Genomic DNA, 19,489 nt, shown 5'->3' with positions numbered 1-19,489 from the left:
TTATTGCAAGTTTGTTGTCAGCCAGACTAACCTAATGTGTTTGAATGAAGTTAATCAAATTAGTATGTTAAGCTGCAATGTTGCAATGTTGTTTAGTGGCAGACTTTCAACAGACTTTCAGTGGACTTTCCCACCAGCACATGAACATACATTTGTGTCTGCTGAGGGTGGAGGTGAAGAGGTTTAGGTCCAGCTTTCCCACAGAGCACTGGCTCACTGCCATTTAGGAGAGTTTGCTCTTCATTTTTTATTCATCACTTCCTCTGCACCGAGAAGATTCTCCAGCAGTGAAACACCAGAATTTAATTTGGGCAAATAGAGTGAATCTACAGTGTCTCATTAGTGAGGATGGGACACTCTTCTCTGTTGCAGCCCCATTTTGTGATTTAGGCTGTGCATGTTCATGCTCAAGCAAGCAAATGTGTGTGTGTGTGTGTGTGTGTGTGTGTGTGTGTGTGTGTGTGTGTGTATGTGTGTGTGTGGGTGGGTGTCCATGTTTGTCAGTCAGTATGTGTAAGACAGGGAGATGCATGTAAGGAACATTATATTTCTGTAAGACAATAGTGTTCAAGAGGGGATTCGCAGAAGCAACTCTTGCTCTCTCCAGATGGGGTTATATGATATTTCACAAGAGGCAAATGCTTTCATGGCATTATATCAGAGGCATCACTCAATAGGAAAGCCGACATAAAATTATAGCGTACAAAAATTTCCTTTCTTATTTCCTTTCTAAGCATCATCCATGATCATTCTCCGGTCAGAGGAATATTTGTTGCATGCAAATAGTTCTGATTGTAATTGTTAGGCAATGTTGGTAAATTGGCCTCTTATCCCAAGTGACATATTCAATAGTAGAAAATTAACATGTAGAAGAAGAATATTTATAAACCATCATAACTTCAAGAGGGATAATGTATATGTTCAGTCAATGTACACAGCGCCTGGGATCATACAGATAACTGCAGGCCTGAAGCCCTTCTGGCTCTCTGTCTGGATATCCACTGTCCTCCACCTTGTGTTTACCAGAACAAATCAACCAATCTATGTAACAAAGCGGACCTGCGGGATAAAATGACTGTTATGAAACTCAAATGGATTGCTCGGGAAAATGTAGATGCTCTTGAGTCTTGGTAATCAGTGAGCACTCTTATTGCCTATCATCTTTTAGATTCATAGAGGTTTAAAGGGATGGGCTATTTAGGCCTACTCGGCCCATAGTTTCCTACAATAGTCCAGTTGCCCTAGGCAGCGTATCTGTTAGATGACTGCTGAATGGAGCAGAGTGGACTGCAGCTATTGACCTACATACACAGTGAAGGGAATAATGCCTATTATGTAAATTCCTCTGCCATCTTTTCAGGGAAAGTGTGCCAACTTTTTTGCCTGGGGCTTACACTGTTGGACTAATTCATATCCACAGAAGTGCTTCCTCTCTTCCTCTCTCTCTTACTCTTACTCTCTCAGGCCATATCAGACTCTCTCTCTCTCTCTCTCTCTCTCTCTCTCTCTCTCTCTCTCTCTCTCTCTCTCTCTCTCTCTTTCTCTGTCTCCCCAAACAGTTGCACGAGCTTAAACAGTGATTAATGCATAATAGACTATCTAGAGGATGCCCCCAGCCTAACATGGGGCAAACAGAGCGCCAACCAGGCATCAAACTACAAAACTGTGCACTGTCAGCCGGATGTTACTACTCTATTGTCTCATGACACATTGGCTACCCACAATGTCAGTCCTGTGGAGAAAACTGCGGATCTAGTTGCAAGGGTGCAGTTTTATTCAGATGATATCCCACAGAGGGTGCAAAATTATCCTCAGCAGCCAGAATTTGAACAAGGCCTGTGGAGAATGATGCTGAAGCCAAAGCGTCCCACCAGGCTACAGTCCAAAATTCAGTTTCATAAGTAGACAAGTAAGAAAGAAATTAGCAACAAATAAACAGATAGAAACAAAAACCTAATGTATGAACAATAATAATATTTTTTAACCCTATCAACAACACATTTAAAATAAATAAATAGGCCTAAAAAACAAAAAAAACACACATTTTAATCTCTTTCCATACCACTTTGTTACACACGGTATCGCTATTTTGTAAAAGCGGCCTTGCCAAGGAGGTTCTGCACGTTGATTTTTTTTTCCTGAAGGTCAAAGTTCATTGGATACGGAAGTGGCGTGTAGTGTGCACAGTTAGCACAGGCAGTAATGGCTGTGCAGTTAGTTCTCTTCTGCTGCTGCAGTCTTAGGCTAAATAAATCAATGTAACACATTTATTTTGCTTTTACCAGCCGGCACGCTAATGTCAGGTAGGTAATTTTACTGTGACAATTAACTTTATAATAATGCTGTGCCTAGAAACACAGGCGTAGTTAACTAGCTAGTGCGTTAGTTAAAATACACTTTAAGCTAACTAGCTAGTAGCTAACGTTTGTGGTGATTAAACACTAACATATCGCAGTTGAATCAAGACATTATATATGCATATTAGGTGTTCGGCAAAAGCAAGTCATAACAGAGAGCCGTCTGTCAGGAACAAACCAGTTAGTACAGCTACTAACGTTAACTGTACAAGCTAGCAACTTAGCTGCGGCGTTACAATAGGTAACGTTAGCGTTAGCAACCAAAGTTTGCTAGCGTTTAATTAGCCGCTATCGTTTTATACAACATTTCAGTTAGCACGATGAGTTGTCAACAGAACACTAAAGTACTAGTTAGTGTAATTACTAGCTAAGCTTTATGACTTACGATACGTGCGGTTTTCTCTATGGAAACAAGGTAACGCAGATACAAATGGAGCAATTTAATGCTGCCTTGGTTATCAGTTAAAGTACACACCCAGTGGGACATGGCTTAAGACTCTTTGGGAATCACTAGGGCACTCTGGTAAATTTGGCATTGAATTGTTGATTGTTGAATTGTTCACACTGCTCGCTACAGCCCGGCACGCTGTACAGTACTTTGGTAGGAGAATATTGTGGGATTTACAAGCTAACCAATTACAGAACTTTAAATGTTATTGAAGTAAGTGCTACTTGATGTATGCCGAATCTAACAGGGGACACTGACGATTTATTAAATGCCATAAGCTATGTTCTATGAGGTGTGTGTGTTTGCTGATCAACAAGGCAGGCAAAATTTAATTGCCAGATTGACAAGAAGAACTCTCCATACAAGACGGAGCAGAACATATCAGGGCTGTTAGAAGCATCTGTAAATCACTAAAAGCAATCTGTAAACCCCTGTTTTGTATTTCTTCATATTGGGACATGAAAACAGTGGTGTGCTGATTCAGGGCTACTTCAAGCACAGCTATCCATGTGCTCACAGTCTGTACTCTCTTTCTTTTCCAATCAGCTTCAATGACCACCATAGTGCACGACACCACGGAGGCAGTGTGCCTCTGTGCTGAGTACAACCTGTACCTCAAGCCCATCGCTAAGATGACCATCAGCGTGGCGCTGCCCCAGCTCAAGCTGCCGGGCAAGAGCATCTCCAACTGGGAGGTGATGGAGAGGGTGAAGGGCATGGTGGCTCCGGAGCAGTTCTCAGCCCTGCGCATCTCCAAGAGCACCATGGACTTCATCCGCTTCGAGGGCGAGGTGGAGAACAAGGGGGTGGTCAAGGGCCTGCTGAGCCGGCTAGATGGGAAGAGCATCAAACTGAGCGGCTTCACCGACATACTGAAGGTAGGTCTGGCTTTATAGTGGAGGGGAGAAACTATTAGAGCTGCAACGATTAATCGATTAGTTGTCAACTATTAAATTAATCACCAACTATTTTGATAATCGATTAATCGGTTTAAGTAATTTTTTAAGAAAAATAAGTAAAAATTCTCTCATTCCAGCTTCTTAAATGTGAATATTTTCTGGTTTCTGTACTCCTCTATGACAGTAAACTGAATATCTTTGGGTTGTGGACAAAACAAGACATTTGAGGACGTCATCTTGGGCTTTGAGAAGCACTGATCGACATTTTTCACCATTTCTGATATTTTATAGACCAAACAACTAATCGATTAATCGAGAAAATAATCGACAGATTAATCAACAACGAAAATAATCGTTAGTTGCAGCCCTAGAAACTATGCTGGTTGCTCTTGTCCTCTCTTCTTGCATTCATCTCTAAATGCAGTGAGGATCAGGTTCGGACGTGTTACTCAAAAATGTAATATATTACTCATTATTCATTAATCGTTTCAAAAGTAATAATATTGCTCTACTTACTACTTGCGGGGAGCAGTAATTTAGTACACTGTGTAAATTCCAGCATGCAAGTTCTCACATTTTGCTACAACAGTACCTTCATAGTTTTCCTTGGTGGCTACCAAAAGCAATGTAGACAGGTTTAAAATGGCAGTAATGCTGTTATTTGCAGTTTCTCACTTCTCTTGCCTCCCTCTTTTCCCCCAGGTTCGTGCGGTAGAGAACAAGGTGGACTTCCCGACCCGTCACGACTGGGACTCCTTCTTCCGTGACGCCAAGGACATGAATGAGACTCTGCCGGGGGAAAGGCCCGACACCATCCACCTGGAGGGGCTTCCTTGCCGCTGGTTCAGCCAGAGGGACAGCCAGTACCCAGACCGCCCCTCTGAGGGGGTCCTCACCACCATCTTCCAGGGCTTCGGCAAGGTGGGACATGTTTCTGTATTGCTTCTTTGCATGAAACAGGAACTTCACCCGAATGCAGAATGTGTTGTCCATTAGCCCAGATGCTCACCGTTCTCTTTAGTATTTAGATAAAGTCATGCTCAACTCCATCTGAGATGCTATTCTTGTAGTGGCCTTTTGTCTCGGCAAACTTGACATAGGCCTACCTAGTTGAACATCACTCAAGACCTTTTCTGAATGGTATTAGCCGGTGAATTTGGCATACAAGTGGTCCATAAATTCTCAACTTTTGGATCTGTTTAGCTTGTTATAGGAAATTCTGGGCATTATTTAACCCCTCACATTAAGGCCGGCTAGAAGCTCTGAAGCCTTGGTGAGGAAAAGCACATTTGTCAGATGAGACTTTATTTGTAGTTCTGCCTTGCATACCTGGAGACAGTTTCATTGGATGACCTCACTGATCCGGCCTTGATATAAGCACAATATAATATATAATTTTCCCTTACTGAAATATGAGCTGAAACCAGGTTTACTGAAATATGGGATGAACTATCACAGTGAAATCACCTGGTGTAGTGATAGATTGGAAGGAAAACCTGCTCACTCTCTGCCTTCTATGGCACATGATTGGACACCACTGATTAGAGAATGTGTAAGAATGACTTCTCTTGTCATAGGTTTCACTCTCGCCACTATTATCTCCCCACATGTTGTTTAGACAGTTATACAGTACAATTCAATGCTGAATCAACAAGCACAAAAATCTTTCCTCATGGGGGTACCTGGGTTAAAATGTTTTGAAACCGGTGTCCAGTACCCTAATATGTATCTATTTGGGGGTTTGTGACATGAAAACATTTGAAAACCCCTGATCTATACTATGATCTCAGGAACAATAGATGTGGAATCAGTTATAGGTTGGATTTTTGCTTTAAAAATCATTCTGCACCTCTGTCTCCTCCTAAAGAAATGAATATGCCTTGGTTGTAGGTGCGAAATGTGGACATCCCCATGCTGGACCCATACAGGGAGGAGATGCTGGACAAGAACTTCAGTACGTTCAGCTTCGGGGGTCACCTGAACTTTGAGGCCTACGTCCAGTACCAGGAGTACTTCGGCTTCTCCAAGGCCATGGACACTCTGCGTGGCATGAAGCTGATGCTGAAGGGAGAGGACGGCAAGGCTGTGGCCTGCAACATCAAGGTACGGCATTATCCTCTCATTTACAGCATTATGTTCCTGATAATAATCCACTTTATACATACATTTATGGACAGACACAATGATTCAGAGTTCTTCAAATGTTAATTGCATTGAAACAGTGACCAAAGTTGGACAAGCTTGTCCAAATCGGGGCACACTCTTTAATGAGGTCTCCAGTCTTTTAGTGCAAACTTCTCAGTTTCCTGCCAAAAGGCAAAGTGACATGAAATCATACATATTTGAGAAGCTAAATATGAAATTTAATATCAAAGAGTGTGTGTCCAGATTTGGCCAATGGTGTTTGGATTTGATCTAGCGTGTCTGGATCTTATGGAAAGAGATTAGTGCCTTATAAATTAAACTTGTGTTTATACAGTATGTGTTCAGCAGCAGTTCAATATGACCATTACAAATTCAAATGTATGCAGTTTAAATAGAATCGGGCAGTAATTAATTAATTACATCTCTTTCATTTGGTCTCAGCTGTGTCATTTAGTGCTAACTAGGAGTCTGATTAACATAGCTTAAACAAAGAGAAAATCATTATTTTAATGGCTGTGCAGCTCTAACTATCTTGGAATGAGAGATGCTGAGAGCTGAAGGGAGGAGCTATCACTGACCAAATTAAGGGAAAGCCAATCACCATTCAACCTGACATGGGGCAGAACAATGATCTGTATGCCTCTGTTTTATGGATAAGGCCAGAAGTGAAGGGTTGGCCTTTATCTGAGTCGAGCCAGGACAAAGCACATGTTAGCTCAGCCAGTTTTAGCAATGAGATTGTCTTCTTCAGCATAACACCGCAGCTGTAAGACCTTTTAGTGTAATGAGAAACAAGGCTGTATCATCATCATTCTCAGGATCATGAGGGGAGGTGGGGAGCCCGGTCCCTTAATCCACAGAATAAAGCCTCATTGTAAAATCTAAATGAAGGGAGGAGAAACAAAGGAGGCTCTGGATAAAAGAGAAGAGGAGAAAAAGGAGATGAGTTGGCTCTGTTGTTTAATTGCATAGATGCACAAGTGAGAAGTGAGAAAGCCTAGATAGTGACTTGAGGCACTGGGTAAATTATTAGCCACATAACCCAGCCTCATCAGTTATTTTATTGTTTCTGTTTTACCACGGCGCTGTGGTCATAACGAGGCAAATCATCAATACACTATCAAGGTACACCACTCCTCTATACTGCTACACTATCACACTGCATCATGCTGTGGTAAAAAACATTTCCTACCACTAATAATAATAATAATACATTTATTTTATAGAGCGCTTTTCAGGGTACTCAAAGACACTTTACATAAGTTAAAATTATCATAGTAAAAACAACACAATAAAGACATATAACACAGAACATTAATTAGGGCTGGACGATAATTCAATATTATCGTTTATCATCTTTCAGTGGGATTATATTGTGATGATATGGTGATTTTGGGATATCGAGACGTACAATTCTGCTGTCTGAACTCATGAGAACAAGAAAATTTTATTTAAAAACACAGACAAAATGAAGTATGGCAGGAATATTATGTGAAAATTTCAGTTTAGTTTGACATCACACCAAACGTTACCATTCGGGTGAATATGATGAACATTAATTTGATTATTTAATGTGATTTCACTTATGTGAGCCATATTGTCATATATATCGATATAAAAAAAAATCCTTATGATTATCATGCTGAATTGATTTCATCCATATTGCCCAGCCCTAACATTAATCACACATTAAAAGCAGTTCCCAAAAGGTGAGTTTTGCTTAGTGATTTGAACATGAACAGATCGGAGCAGTCTCGAATGTGTTTGGGGAGAGAGTTCCAGAGGAAGGGGGCAGCTATGGAGAAGGCTCTGTCTCTACCCCAGGTCCGGTGCTTGGTCCTGAGTGGTGGAGACAGGAGGTTGGCATCAGAGGAGCGGAGGCTGCGGGAAGGAGTGTGGTGGTGGAGCAGGTCGGTGAGGTAGGAGGGGGCCTGGTTATGGAGGGCTTTGAGAGAGAGGAGAAGGACTTTGAATTGGATCCGTTGGACAGGGGTGATGTGGAGTGGTTGAGCAGGCGAGCAGCAGAGTTCTGGATTTACTGGAGTTTATTTAGGACTTTGGATGATGTGCCATAAAGGATGCTGTTGCAGTAGTCAATTCTGGATGTGATGAAAGCATGGATCAGAGTTTCGGCAGCAGAGAAGGAGAGTGATGGGCGGAGACGAGCTATGTTATTTAGGTGGAAAAAGGCAGTTCTGGTGATTTGTTTGACGTGGTGTTCGAAGGAGAGGTTTCTGTCGAAAAAGACTCCGCAAGAGGTTGCGGATGTGTGGGGAGGGAGAGAGAGTGGAGTTATCGATGGTGAGGCAGAAGTTGTGAGTGGCTTTGGTGAGGGATTTGGGACCAATGATTAGCATGTCAGATTTATCACAGTTTAGTTTGAGGAAGCTGGCTTGCATCCATGATTTTATTTCAGTGAGACAGTTGGTCAGAGAGGAGTGAGTAGCAGTGGTGATGGATTTAGTGGAAATGTAGAGCTGGACGTCATCGGCGTAGCAGTGGAAGTGGAGACCATGACGACGTATGATGTTACCAAGGGGGAGCAGGTAGAGGATGAAGAGGAGAGGACTAAGCACCAAACCCTGGGGGACGTCTTGGGACAGAGGAGCGGTGGAGGAGGTGCAGCTGTTGATGTTGATGAACTGTTGTCTGTTTGTTTGTGAGATACATTTGCTCTTTATTGAGCAGTATATAAAAGGACATAAAAGTTGTATTATTGTGAAAATTGAACTAACTATAAATCTTTGCATATTCGCTGCGATTTTTCACTCCCACTCCTGCAAATGAATTTAAATGATGGCACACAATGAGAGATCATACTTCACTTCACTGTATTCTTCATCTATTAGTTTACATGGACTGCTGCCATATAGTGATACATATAGCTAAATATTTTTATGCTGCTAAGATAACACATACTCAGTCTGTAATAAACCACATTGTTGTACAAGCAGTGCTTCTATATGTTTCTAATATGCTATAAGCTATGTCTGCTAATGTTACTGTATTCTCCATAGAGGAGATGAAGGCAGCACATCATTAATTAGGTCTGTATGTCATGGTTGGGACTGGACACAATCTGAATTTGTTGCTGATTAATCTCAAAACAACTGTCTGGAATGGACTCACATCATCAAAATACTGGTTACATGCATCTTTCTCACTGTGTGTGTGTGTGTTTTCCAGGTGACCTTTGACACCAGTAAGCACCTGAGTGAGCTGGCACTGAAGAGGAGGAACCAGGAGAGGCTGAAGTTACAGGAGCTGGAGAGGCAGAGGGAGGAGCAGAAGCGACGAGAGAAGGAGGAGGAGGAGCGACGCAAGGAGGAGGAGAGGTACGACGGGACACAGTGGAGAAATGGAAAGAAGTAGCAGCTTATTTGTAATGAGAGAAGACTCCAGGAGGTGACTGTGACCGTGTGAAACAGGGCCGCCAGCTCCCAACCCCGGTTTGATACTTCATTCATGTTATATGAGGAAGATGGTAGATAAAAGCTTTCCTACTTGAAGATAAAATACCGTTCACCTGAGCTTTCATCTGGTAAATTACTTGAAAATACCTTTATACCTCAGCTCAGTATCCTGATCACTAATCAGGTTCTCTGGGGCTGATTCCAATCGTGGATTAAAATGATGCATACTACCCACTTCCTACTAACAATAGCACATCATGTAAAAGTGCACAGCGAACATAAATAGTAAAATTCCAATGTAGCACTGTGTTTAACAGATTGATCTTATGGCTGCATGACATACTGTAGCCAACCTATCCATATGTAAATAAATCCTAGGTTTTATCCAAACATAGAAATTACATGTTATCAGTGCCTGAATTGGACCAAAAAAGGTGCCAGTACCCTAATTCAGCAGTTGCATGACATGAGCATCGCATGTGTCTTGGACATATTTATATTTATACGCATATCTTGGTAATATATCCCACTTCAAATGTATTTTTGTATGCATTTCATTACATACAAATATAATATTGCATATATGCTGCAATAAAACCAATTGAAAATGAAACAAGACTGCAGTCAGTTTAGCTGCAAAACAACTAGTCCTAACCTACCTTGCCATTTTAAAAAAAATCAACACAGAAAAATGTGCTGGGTTAGTGCTGTAATAATATCAGACAAAGATTACATCAGAGAAAGATTACATACTTACAAGCATACAGAAGACTGATGCAAATAGACATATATATATATATATAACTGACGGACAGAGCTGGTAGCGCATTAAAAGTTTTTCACTGCAGCAGCATCGGTTCTGCCTTCTGTCCAAATACATTAAACTGGTTTTAATCTCTGATCATAGGTTATGAAATTCAAACCACAACGTCAGAAATGGACTGTCAATGCCAGATGGACGACATGCCTACTAAAGCCCTGCTTGCAAATTGGCTCATTCTTTTACGGTATACATTCAACGGCTTTCTTTATCTGACAGTTGGACATTTTTGTAACCACAGCTCTTAAAACAATCAAAATAATTTTTAGCAAAGTTTCTGAGTTTCTAACCCTAAAATGCCAGGGCAGGACACAACTACTTCTGTATTTTTTGTTTGTGGATGACATTGCGATGTTTGGTTTCCTGTAAAACGTCAACTCAAATGTATCACTCACTAAGTGCATCTGTTAAGTGTGAAAAAGCAGATCAGGAGGAACCAAATCTACAGAGAACTTCAGTCGTGGCGTTTGACAGCTTCAGTTTGAACGCGGGAACACTTCCAAGTCGTTGCTTTGAATCGTGCAGTCACGCTGGAGTGATGTGAATACAGTGTGAATCTTCTCCATGTGGCGAGGCCTTTCCTTTACTGTGATGTTTTATGTCTGTAGTCCTCTGTGATTTCCCGCTGGAGTGAATATACACAAGAAAGGCAGACTGCACTAGTCTTCTTCCGCTGAGGTCTTCGTTTGTCATTATGTAGGAACTGTGTGGGTTGAAGCAATATGAGCAGGGTTTCTCCAGCCTATATAGTTTGCCTGCTTTTACATTTACATCTATCCCTTTTACAAGTCTGATTAATGCTTTAACTGTGTTTTCCCACAGTAGCCTTGCATGTTCATACTATTCTGCTTTTTTTTTTCAAACTGCCACCACAGTTTTTACTGTAAAGTATTGCGGAGCGGCAGCAAGGCAGATGGCAAGTGGTGGCTTTGAAAAAGACACTCTGCCTGATTCTTTTTAGGCAGAGTAAAGTCTAAAATTTATATATGTTCAACTTTTGAAAGTAGAAAGTAAACTTTAAAATGGCAGAAAGTCAAGTTTTCTGACATTTCTCATCAAAATAGTAGAAATACTTCCACCCAGAGAAAGTCAAATTTTCTACCATTTCTCATCGAAACTAGCTTGATATTTTAGGGGATGATAAAAAATAAACATATTTCTTTGGGTTGATAGCTAAAATATATTGCTGAAAGTGACATAGTTAATTTGGTACACAACTCATTACCGGGTAAAGTAATAACAGTACCATAATGCATTACTACCCAGCGCCTTTTGATGTCAAACTCATCAAAGTTGTCTTTTTTTTTTCAGGAAGCAGAAGGAGCAGGAGGAGGAGGAGAAGGAGAGGAGGAAGGAGGAGAGGCTGCGGAAGCGGGAGCAGAAGCTGCGGGAGAGAGAGGAGCGGAGGAACCTGAAGAGGGTGAAGCGACGGCAGGAGGAGGAGCAGAAGAAGCTGCAGATGAAGATCGCCATGGAGGAGAGGAGGCTGCTGCTGGCCCAGCGCAATCTGGAATCTATACGGCTCATTGCTGAGCTGCTGGCCAGGGCAAAGGTATATACACAGATAAATGAACACACCTCCAACTGGGTAGACACTAATGTTGTCACAGCACCAAAATTTGGACTTTAATAATGAAGTTTCATGTCAAAAAATGTATACTATAATACCATTGAAAACAAGAGAAAACATGCTGTGTCAAAGAACTTTATTTTAACAAAACCTACCATGGAAAACACTCTAAATTCAGCATGAATATCAAGTTTCATAAATATTCCACTCTAATGAGAACAAATAACAAAATATATATGTCAGAACTCGGATAAAACCAATGACGCCTTACAAAAGTCACTGAGATTCAATCTGGATTTTGAAGACCATGGTGCTGTGGCAAATATTTTTGGACTAGTCTCACCTCATCTTCTCAATCTTCAGCTAGCACAAAATGTGACAAACTTAAAACGGTGCCATTATATTGACTTGGAGTCAAAGTTGTGCTGCTGTGGTTATTATTTTTGTTGACATTTTGTTAACTATTTCAGATTTGTGACTCGACTAGTAATAGTCATTGTTAACATTTGTGACTTTTCACCCACATAGTTCATAATTTCTCTTTTCCCTCTTTGCCCACATCCTCCTCTACTCCTCCCCAGGCTCTGAAGCAGCAGCAGCAGGAGAAAGAGAGGGCGGAGCGCGAGGAGCGGGAAAGGCAGGAGCAGGCCCGACAGAAGGAGGAGCTGGCCCGGCTCCAGCAGCTGGAGGCCTGCCGGCGGAAGCAGGAGGAGGAGCTCCGCAGGGTGGAGGTGGAGAAGGAGCGGGCCCTGGAGCTCCAGCGCCGAGAGAAGGAGCTGAGGGAGAGGCTGCTGGGCAACCTGCTGAAGAAGAGCAGCGGAGGAGCCACGGGCGCCCAGGGCCAGGCGGACACCGTGGCCAGGGACGAGGCCTCCGTTCCGGGCAGCAGCGATGGGGTGTTGGGGGTCCTGGCCTCGGTGAACGGAGTGAAGGCGGTCGAGGGCAAGGAGAGGCAGACGCACAAATCCAGCGTCCGCTCCCAAGTTGCGGAGAAAAAGAAAGCGGTGGAAGAGAGGAGAGGAGGAGGGGAGGACAGGAAGAAGGACAGGGAAGAGAGGAGAGAAGGAGTGGTGAGGAGCAGGCGCAGCAGGGAGCGGGGGAAGGAGCGGGACCACTCCCGCAGAGAGAGGAGCCGGGGCAGGAGGGGGAGCTCCCAGAGCCACAGCAGGAGGAGCTCCAGCCGCCACAGAAGGAGCTCCAGCCGCCACAGGAGAAGCTACAGTCGCCACGGCAGCAGGAGGCGGAGCCACAGCCGTCGCCACAGCAGCTCAAGCTCTAGCCGGGACAGGAGCAGGAGCAGCAGCGGGAGGAGCTACAGCAGGGGGCGGAGCCACAGGCATAGCCACCGTAGATACAGCAGAGGCAGCTCCAGGAGCAGCAGTAGAAGTAGAGACAGGCGGAGTCACAGTCATAACAACAGAAGATACAGGAGGCACAGCCACAGCAGAGACAGGAGTCGCTCCAGACGACACTAAACTTATCAATATAATCAATTTACTGATTGATAAATTCCACATTTCTAGCCTTGTACAAGGGTTTGACCAATATGGGTTTTCAAGACCTATACTGATATTTTTAGATTGAAGCTACAGATAGCCGATATTTTGTACCGATATTCAGTGTCTTTACGTTTGAGCATTTTCGTGGAAAAAAGTAAAAAAAAATTAAAAGCCATTTTCCCCATAATTTTGTTCTTGCATTGTGGAAAAGCCCCTGAAACAGCATGTAGACCATGGGACACTAAAACTCCCCACTGAAATCCAGGATAATAATAATAAACATATTCATGTATACTTGTGTGGAATCCCAAGTAAAATATTGCATTAGAATAAATTCTGGTTAAGGTTGTCATAACCATCATGTCAGAGGAGGAAGACATTGACTGGCTGATGACCAATTTTTAATAAAAGGCCAATATTGGCCCAGTATATTAGCAAACTAACATATCACCTTGTACCAAAAACCTGTCCATGGCCTGATGTCACTAGTCAGCTTCATTTTCTCTGAACATTTTTCTCTTTGTGCATGAATAGCAACGGGTGCTAGGAAGGAGCAAGTACAGATAGCGACAGTTTCTGGCCCTTCCAAACTAGTAGTCTCACCTTAGAGAATAAAGAGAGCATCTGTTACTGACATGTCATCAGCATGAAGCCCCAAACGCACATTTTTGAGACCGGGCCTCCTCCAAGCAGCTGAACTCCTCCTGAAGGCTGTCATGGGTGAATTGGTCTTAAGTGGACTACTTGAAAAACGAAAGACTGCTGCTCATTTAGAAATGTGAAGATTCTGTACCAACTGTAAGCAACGTACCTTTTATGTTTCTCTTATGTAGAGCAGTAAGCAGAACGACTGACTTCATTTTCCTCATGTTAGCTGCCTATTTCTTGACATCATGTTTCAGTATTGGCTGTGTTTTGTGTTGAAGCTGTTTGGAAAAACACACAAACCGAAGTCTACAGGAATGGACTTGACTTCCTGGTCGCGATCATTTCACAGAGACGAGGCCAAAGACTATAAGCTTGACCAAGCAGCAGCGTTCTTTGATTAGCACACACGCTGTTTTTTTTTAAGTTTCAGTGACAACAACACATCTTGACTGAAGAGAATCTGTGTGAGCTGAGTGAACAATGGAAGTTCAAAGTTTGAATGATTCTCAAATAATGGCCTCCATATGTGACCTGTTGCATCCTGCTCTGTAAGTAGTGCATTGCCTTTGGCCTGAACCATAATGTGGGTCTTGTATCCCAGATATGGATTTAAGACCAGTCCAAAGATTCCTTTGAGAGGTTTCTTTTAGTCTAGGATAAGACTTAATCATTGTTTAGGAAGCCAGCATCTGTATTTAGGGATTTAGGTCAAAATGCACTATACTTGAAAATGGGATGTTAGGAATGCAACCTCTACTTTTATGAATACATGATTTAGTATCTGATACATTTTCCATGCCTCATTAGTAATTGTATCTGTAAAAAGTATGCTCTTAGTTGGTCAAAGTCTGAGCTTTGAGGAAGTTGGATCCTAGTTTTTCTGTGCCTAAGGACACATCTCCTTTGGAATTTTCACTTTTATTTGTCTGAGCAAAGCCAGTTTGGTCACCATCTACTAGAGCATGTCTTGGACACACAGCAAGTCGGGATTAATTTGTTAAAATAAAACTCAAAACTTTGAAAGAACTTGTTTTTTTTTCCATGGAGCTGTACTGTGTGTTTTATTGCTGTAAGGGGCAGTGTTCCCACAAGTGCTTGAAATCCTTCAAAAACCTTGAACGTTCATTTGATGTTTTTAACGTCTGAAGTGTACTGGAGCTTTGAATTGCTTGACTTTAGCAAAAGGTAGTAGTGTTGAAACAAGACATCAACTCAAATCAACATTTAGCCACCTTTAAGCGACACTTCATGGGTCTGCTTTGACGTTCGCTCATCCTCCAGTGTGCTGAGCAGTTGAAATCCTATGTGTATCTTGTCAAAAGTGCTCATTTTGAATCAGATGGTGCTTTACGAAGGCTCGCTGGAACAGCTTCCACGATTGAAAAGTTGTGGGAACCATGATCTACTCTCCATCACCAAATACAACCTCATTTATTTCCTTACAACTTTTCCTTGAACTCCTGTGTGAATGCCTGACTTGGACGACTTCCCCAACACCGGCTGTCACATCCACACCTCATCCATACGCCTCTGGTGTAATGAACTGTGTGGATGAACAATTGCTTGTCAACCTGATTAGCGTGTGCGTTATCTAGACGCTATGTGATGTGACAGTGGGTGTGATTAGCTCAGATATTACCATTAGTCTCCCAGCGTACGTGCGATCATGCCATATGGAGGAGAGGAGGGGAAATTCATTTTTCATAAGAATCCTTCTCATCTCTGCTTTCAAAGCTCTGGCATGCCAACAAGTGTTCACCTCATTCATTTTGGGGGTCATAAAAACCTCATTGAACATGATGCTATTGTGGAAAACAGGTCTGGTGTAAGAATGCACCGAGTGAGTCTCCGTCCATGGTGTGTGTGTGTGTGTGATGATGATGAACAAGGCGGCAGTGTATTGCCACAGAGTTGTTTCTTTGTCCGATGCAGACTGAGCCCCTAGCTCTAATCTGGGTTATCTGGCTGTAATCAGCTTAGCCCACTGCTACCCTCACTGTTATTGCTGCTGGGTGGGCAGTTTCAGTAGTTTTTAGTCCCTTTAGTCTAGTTCTGTCTTCACTGGGACTGTTGAAGTCTCACTCGAGAAGGTGAGTTCACCAACAGAGGGATCTTGGAGAAACACAGCACACACACACACACACACACACACACACACACACACACTCTTTTTGTCAGGGAGTCCTGTCCTAGCTGAGGCCATGGCTGAGCTTCCAGAGGTGGGTTCACCTGCTGTGGACACATACCCCAGGAAGATACTGGACTACATGGAAGGCTTCCTCATCTCCAAGGTAACACACACGCACACCCTGACAGGTCACATACAGGGATGTAGTGGAGGGCAACCCCACCTATACTCTGTTTACCTTCTGTTTTCATTTCAGTATTACCCTCCTATGACTTAAATTGATAGTAAACATGATAGTAGTATCAAACTGACTTCATACATTTTGTGGAAATATATTGATTTTTGTTTCTTTTGGTGGTGCTATTGGTGGCCCTTATGATGATCACTAATTGGAGGTCATGGTTTACCCTCCCTTTTATTTAATCATATGTCACTGTTTACACATGATCATCATGTACATAATACATAATAATTTTAATGATCCACATGGGTCGTTGCAGCAGCAAATAGTAAAAAGACATGGCAAGTAAAGTAAGAGTAGAGCAAATGGAGGGGTATTAAACATAACCAACAATTACAGCAGTAGAATGTAAGAAGTATAAATAAAGGAGTGAAATATGTATATAAATAACGGCATGTATTCAGAATAAAAGCAGTAATGAGCCCACTTTAGAACATATTCTAATTCCGTCCACTGTTGAAGACCAATGCACATGCAAAATGAAGTACATTCCTCAGGTCCAGCTAATGTGAAGCGTTACAATGGTCTTTTTGTTTCACCTTTTAGGCATTTGAGCTGTTATTCAAGATGACCTAATTATCCCTAAAGTGATGAGAGCATGAACACCCAAATCATCCATGTGTCCCCGGTAGATCATTGGCTCCCGTGGCCCATACTAACACTTTAGCAAACACTATGTTGAGTGATAGTGAGGAAACTATTCAACTCTATTGTACTCTGTTCTATTCCATTCTATTCTGCTCTACTGCACTCTATTCTATTCTGTTTGGTTCTATTCTAATGATGCATATTCTGCTCTGCTGTACTCTGCTCTCCACTGTAGTGTATTATATTCTGCTCTACTCTACCCTGTTATATTCTATTTTACTCTACTGTAATCTATTCTGCTCTTTTCTACTGCTTCCAACCTCTGTCCCAGACGGTGTTCACGGCCTGTGAGCTGGGTGTGTTTGATGTGCTGCTGGGTAAGGACCGCCCCATGTCTGCAGAGGAGATCTGCCAGGCGGTCGGAGCCAGTCTGGACGGGGCACAGAGACTGCTGGCTGCCTGCACCGGGCTGCAGCTCCTCAACACACACCAGCAGGACAACGGACAGGGTCAGCACACACACACACACACACACAGACACACACACCTGTAGCAACTCATGATGTAAGAACTGATGTCAGAGCTTGTCCCACTACATGAGTTGAAAATACAATATGGTTATAGTTATTTATTTGTTTGAGATGATCCGGATATGGGATTTCCACCATTAGACTATCATTGCTTTTAAGCCGTAACTATATTGCTGCATTCAAGTGCTGGTGGGAAAGTCTGACATCCGGGACTTTCCGGGATTTTATCAGAAAATCAAACCCGGAAGACAAACAATAAACAAACATAAACCGTTATGGAAGTTGCAGCTTTGAAAGTTGGAGAATTGTTCAGTGGAAGTTGGCAGAAGTTACCAATACTCAGGATATGATGTAACAATCATCTTTCCAATACCCCAAAAAAAACAAACACTTAATGGGATAAATTGTCAGATAATGTAATAGCATTTACAGACTGATAGTGTAACGTTTTTGTTCCTGATAATGTAATGCATTATTACATTAATTACTACAATATCAGTCTGAGAATGTTATTAGTTTATTACCTTGACAGTTGTTATTACTTTTCTAACCCATTTAGGGGGACATTTGATTACATTTTGTCCAGTTATTACATTACAAGTCAGTCAGTTACAATATCAGTTGCTGCAGCACCTTTATGCCTACTCCCCCTGCCTCTGTCCTCTCTGTCTGTCTCTCTCCTATGCAGACACAAAGGTCAACCTCTTCCTCCACACCTCCACTTGTTCATTCGCATTCACCCCCATCCCTCCGTCTCTCTCTCCACCTCTCCCTCCATCTGTTTCAGTGCTGTACAGTAACACGGAGCAGGCCAGCACCTACCTGACCCGCTCCAGCCCTCTGTCCCTCTACCACTCCATCCAGTACAGCTCCAGGACCATCTACCTCTGCTGGCACTACCTGACCGACGCCGTCAGGTCAGTACGCTCACACTGGAAGGAGTTTATGCTGCATTCACATCATATGGGATTATGCCAACACGCCATGATCAAAGTTTTCTGTAGATTTTGGATGCTCCTTACCAGCTTTCTCACACTTAACACACATGCACTTAGCGATGGTACATTTGAGTTCACGTTTTACAGCACACCAAACACTGCAATGCCAACCACAAACGGAAAATCCAGCATGTAGTTGTGTGTCCTGCCGTGACTTTTACTGACAAAATGTGGGAAAAATCATGGCCATCCACGAAAAACTAGGCCATCCTGTCTCTCTCCTGATAAGTATTCTGCTTAGTTAAATTGAATATTTGAATGTGGGACAGTGTGATTGGTTTCATCGTGGCTGGCAAGTGCAGTCTATTAGTGAGAAATGCTGACAAAAGATCTCAGTAAGGTGATATATAGGGAATAAAGCCATTTTTGCAGGTAATTACTGAACTAGTAACACATATACTTATTCCCTGTGGCATACCTACACTGAGTGTGCAGTAGGAAAATGTGCTGTTTCCACAAAATAGACAGGATATGAATGTGAATCCATGCAAACATGTCATTGATTTCATCTTGAAGATGAAGGGGACACAGGTTAAATAAGCATTTTTAAGCCTAGATCACACAAAACGGAGCAGCAGTTAATATTAGGAATGTGGTCCTGATGTATTGTACACTCCATCTACATTACCGGGCAAATATGACAAGTCGAATATCATCAAATATATCACTTATAGCATAAAAGTCATTTTTACAGTTTAAACACCCATAGAAATGTGTGTGTGTCTGTCTTCACCATGTCCCAGAGAGGGGAGGAACCAGTATGAAAAGGCTTTTGGAGTCAGCTCTACAGACCTGTTTCAAGCTCTGTACAGGTAAGATGGTTTGATAAATGCGCAGACACACACACACACACACACACACACACACATACACACTTCCTACTTTCTGGCTCATTAACATTCCATTCTTGTCTCTCTATCTTCACCCTGTCTGTCTGTCTCTCTCTCTCTCCTCCTCCCTTTCGTAAAAAATGACTGTTGGGAGGGAGGGAGTGGGCGTGCGAGGAAGAGATGGCGTGGGCAATGAAGTGAGGGAACTTAAGAAAGGGAGAGAGAGGGGGAGGGAGAGGAAGAGAGAGAATATATCTGCCATTGTCCTTGAGGTCTAGAGTGTTTATAGCAGCTAATGCCCCCAGTTTTATCGCTCCGCTGATCTGCTGGTCAGCAGTTTTCAGGGGTCACTCGCTCAAAGTTGCACTCTTTGTT

At 42.5% G+C, this 19,489-nt stretch overlaps 2 protein-coding genes across 2 annotated transcripts in view; both read left to right on the top strand.

Moving 5' to 3' along the window:
* Positions 1 to 2,162: 2,162 nt before the first annotated feature.
* Positions 2,163 to 14,804, top strand: akap17a (A kinase (PRKA) anchor protein 17A). Its single transcript, XM_071542330.1, has 7 exons — positions 2,163 to 2,303; positions 3,352 to 3,683; positions 4,407 to 4,625; positions 5,595 to 5,807; positions 9,036 to 9,184; positions 11,394 to 11,634; positions 12,234 to 14,804. Exons 1-7 carry the CDS (start codon positions 2,297 to 2,299, stop codon positions 13,125 to 13,127), a joined length of 2,055 nt encoding a protein of 684 aa, XP_071398431.1. The 5' UTR covers positions 2,163 to 2,296; the 3' UTR covers positions 13,128 to 14,804.
* A 1,226-nt stretch (positions 14,805 to 16,030) lies between these two features.
* Positions 16,031 to 19,489, top strand: part of asmt (acetylserotonin O-methyltransferase) — a 14,607-nt gene continuing 11,148 nt past the window's right edge. The window contains exons 1-4 of the mRNA XM_071542331.1: positions 16,031 to 16,090; positions 17,088 to 17,265; positions 18,074 to 18,203; positions 19,028 to 19,096. Coding sequence (XP_071398432.1) covers positions 16,067 to 16,090; positions 17,088 to 17,265; positions 18,074 to 18,203; positions 19,028 to 19,096 — 401 coding nt within the window. The 5' untranslated portion in view covers positions 16,031 to 16,066. The remainder of the gene's footprint in view (positions 16,091 to 17,087; positions 17,266 to 18,073; positions 18,204 to 19,027; positions 19,097 to 19,489) is intronic.

The sequence above is a fragment of the Centroberyx affinis genome, unplaced genomic scaffold, assembly GCF_046629955.1.
Source record: "Centroberyx affinis isolate AG114_WGS23_722 - 3 ecotype Tasmania unplaced genomic scaffold, CSIRO-AGI_Caff_v1 ptg004051l_1, whole genome shotgun sequence".
NCBI lineage: Eukaryota > Metazoa > Chordata > Actinopteri > Beryciformes > Berycidae > Centroberyx > Centroberyx affinis.
The sequence above is the reverse complement of the archived record's forward strand: the minus strand, read 5'-3'. Positions and strand labels throughout refer to the sequence as shown.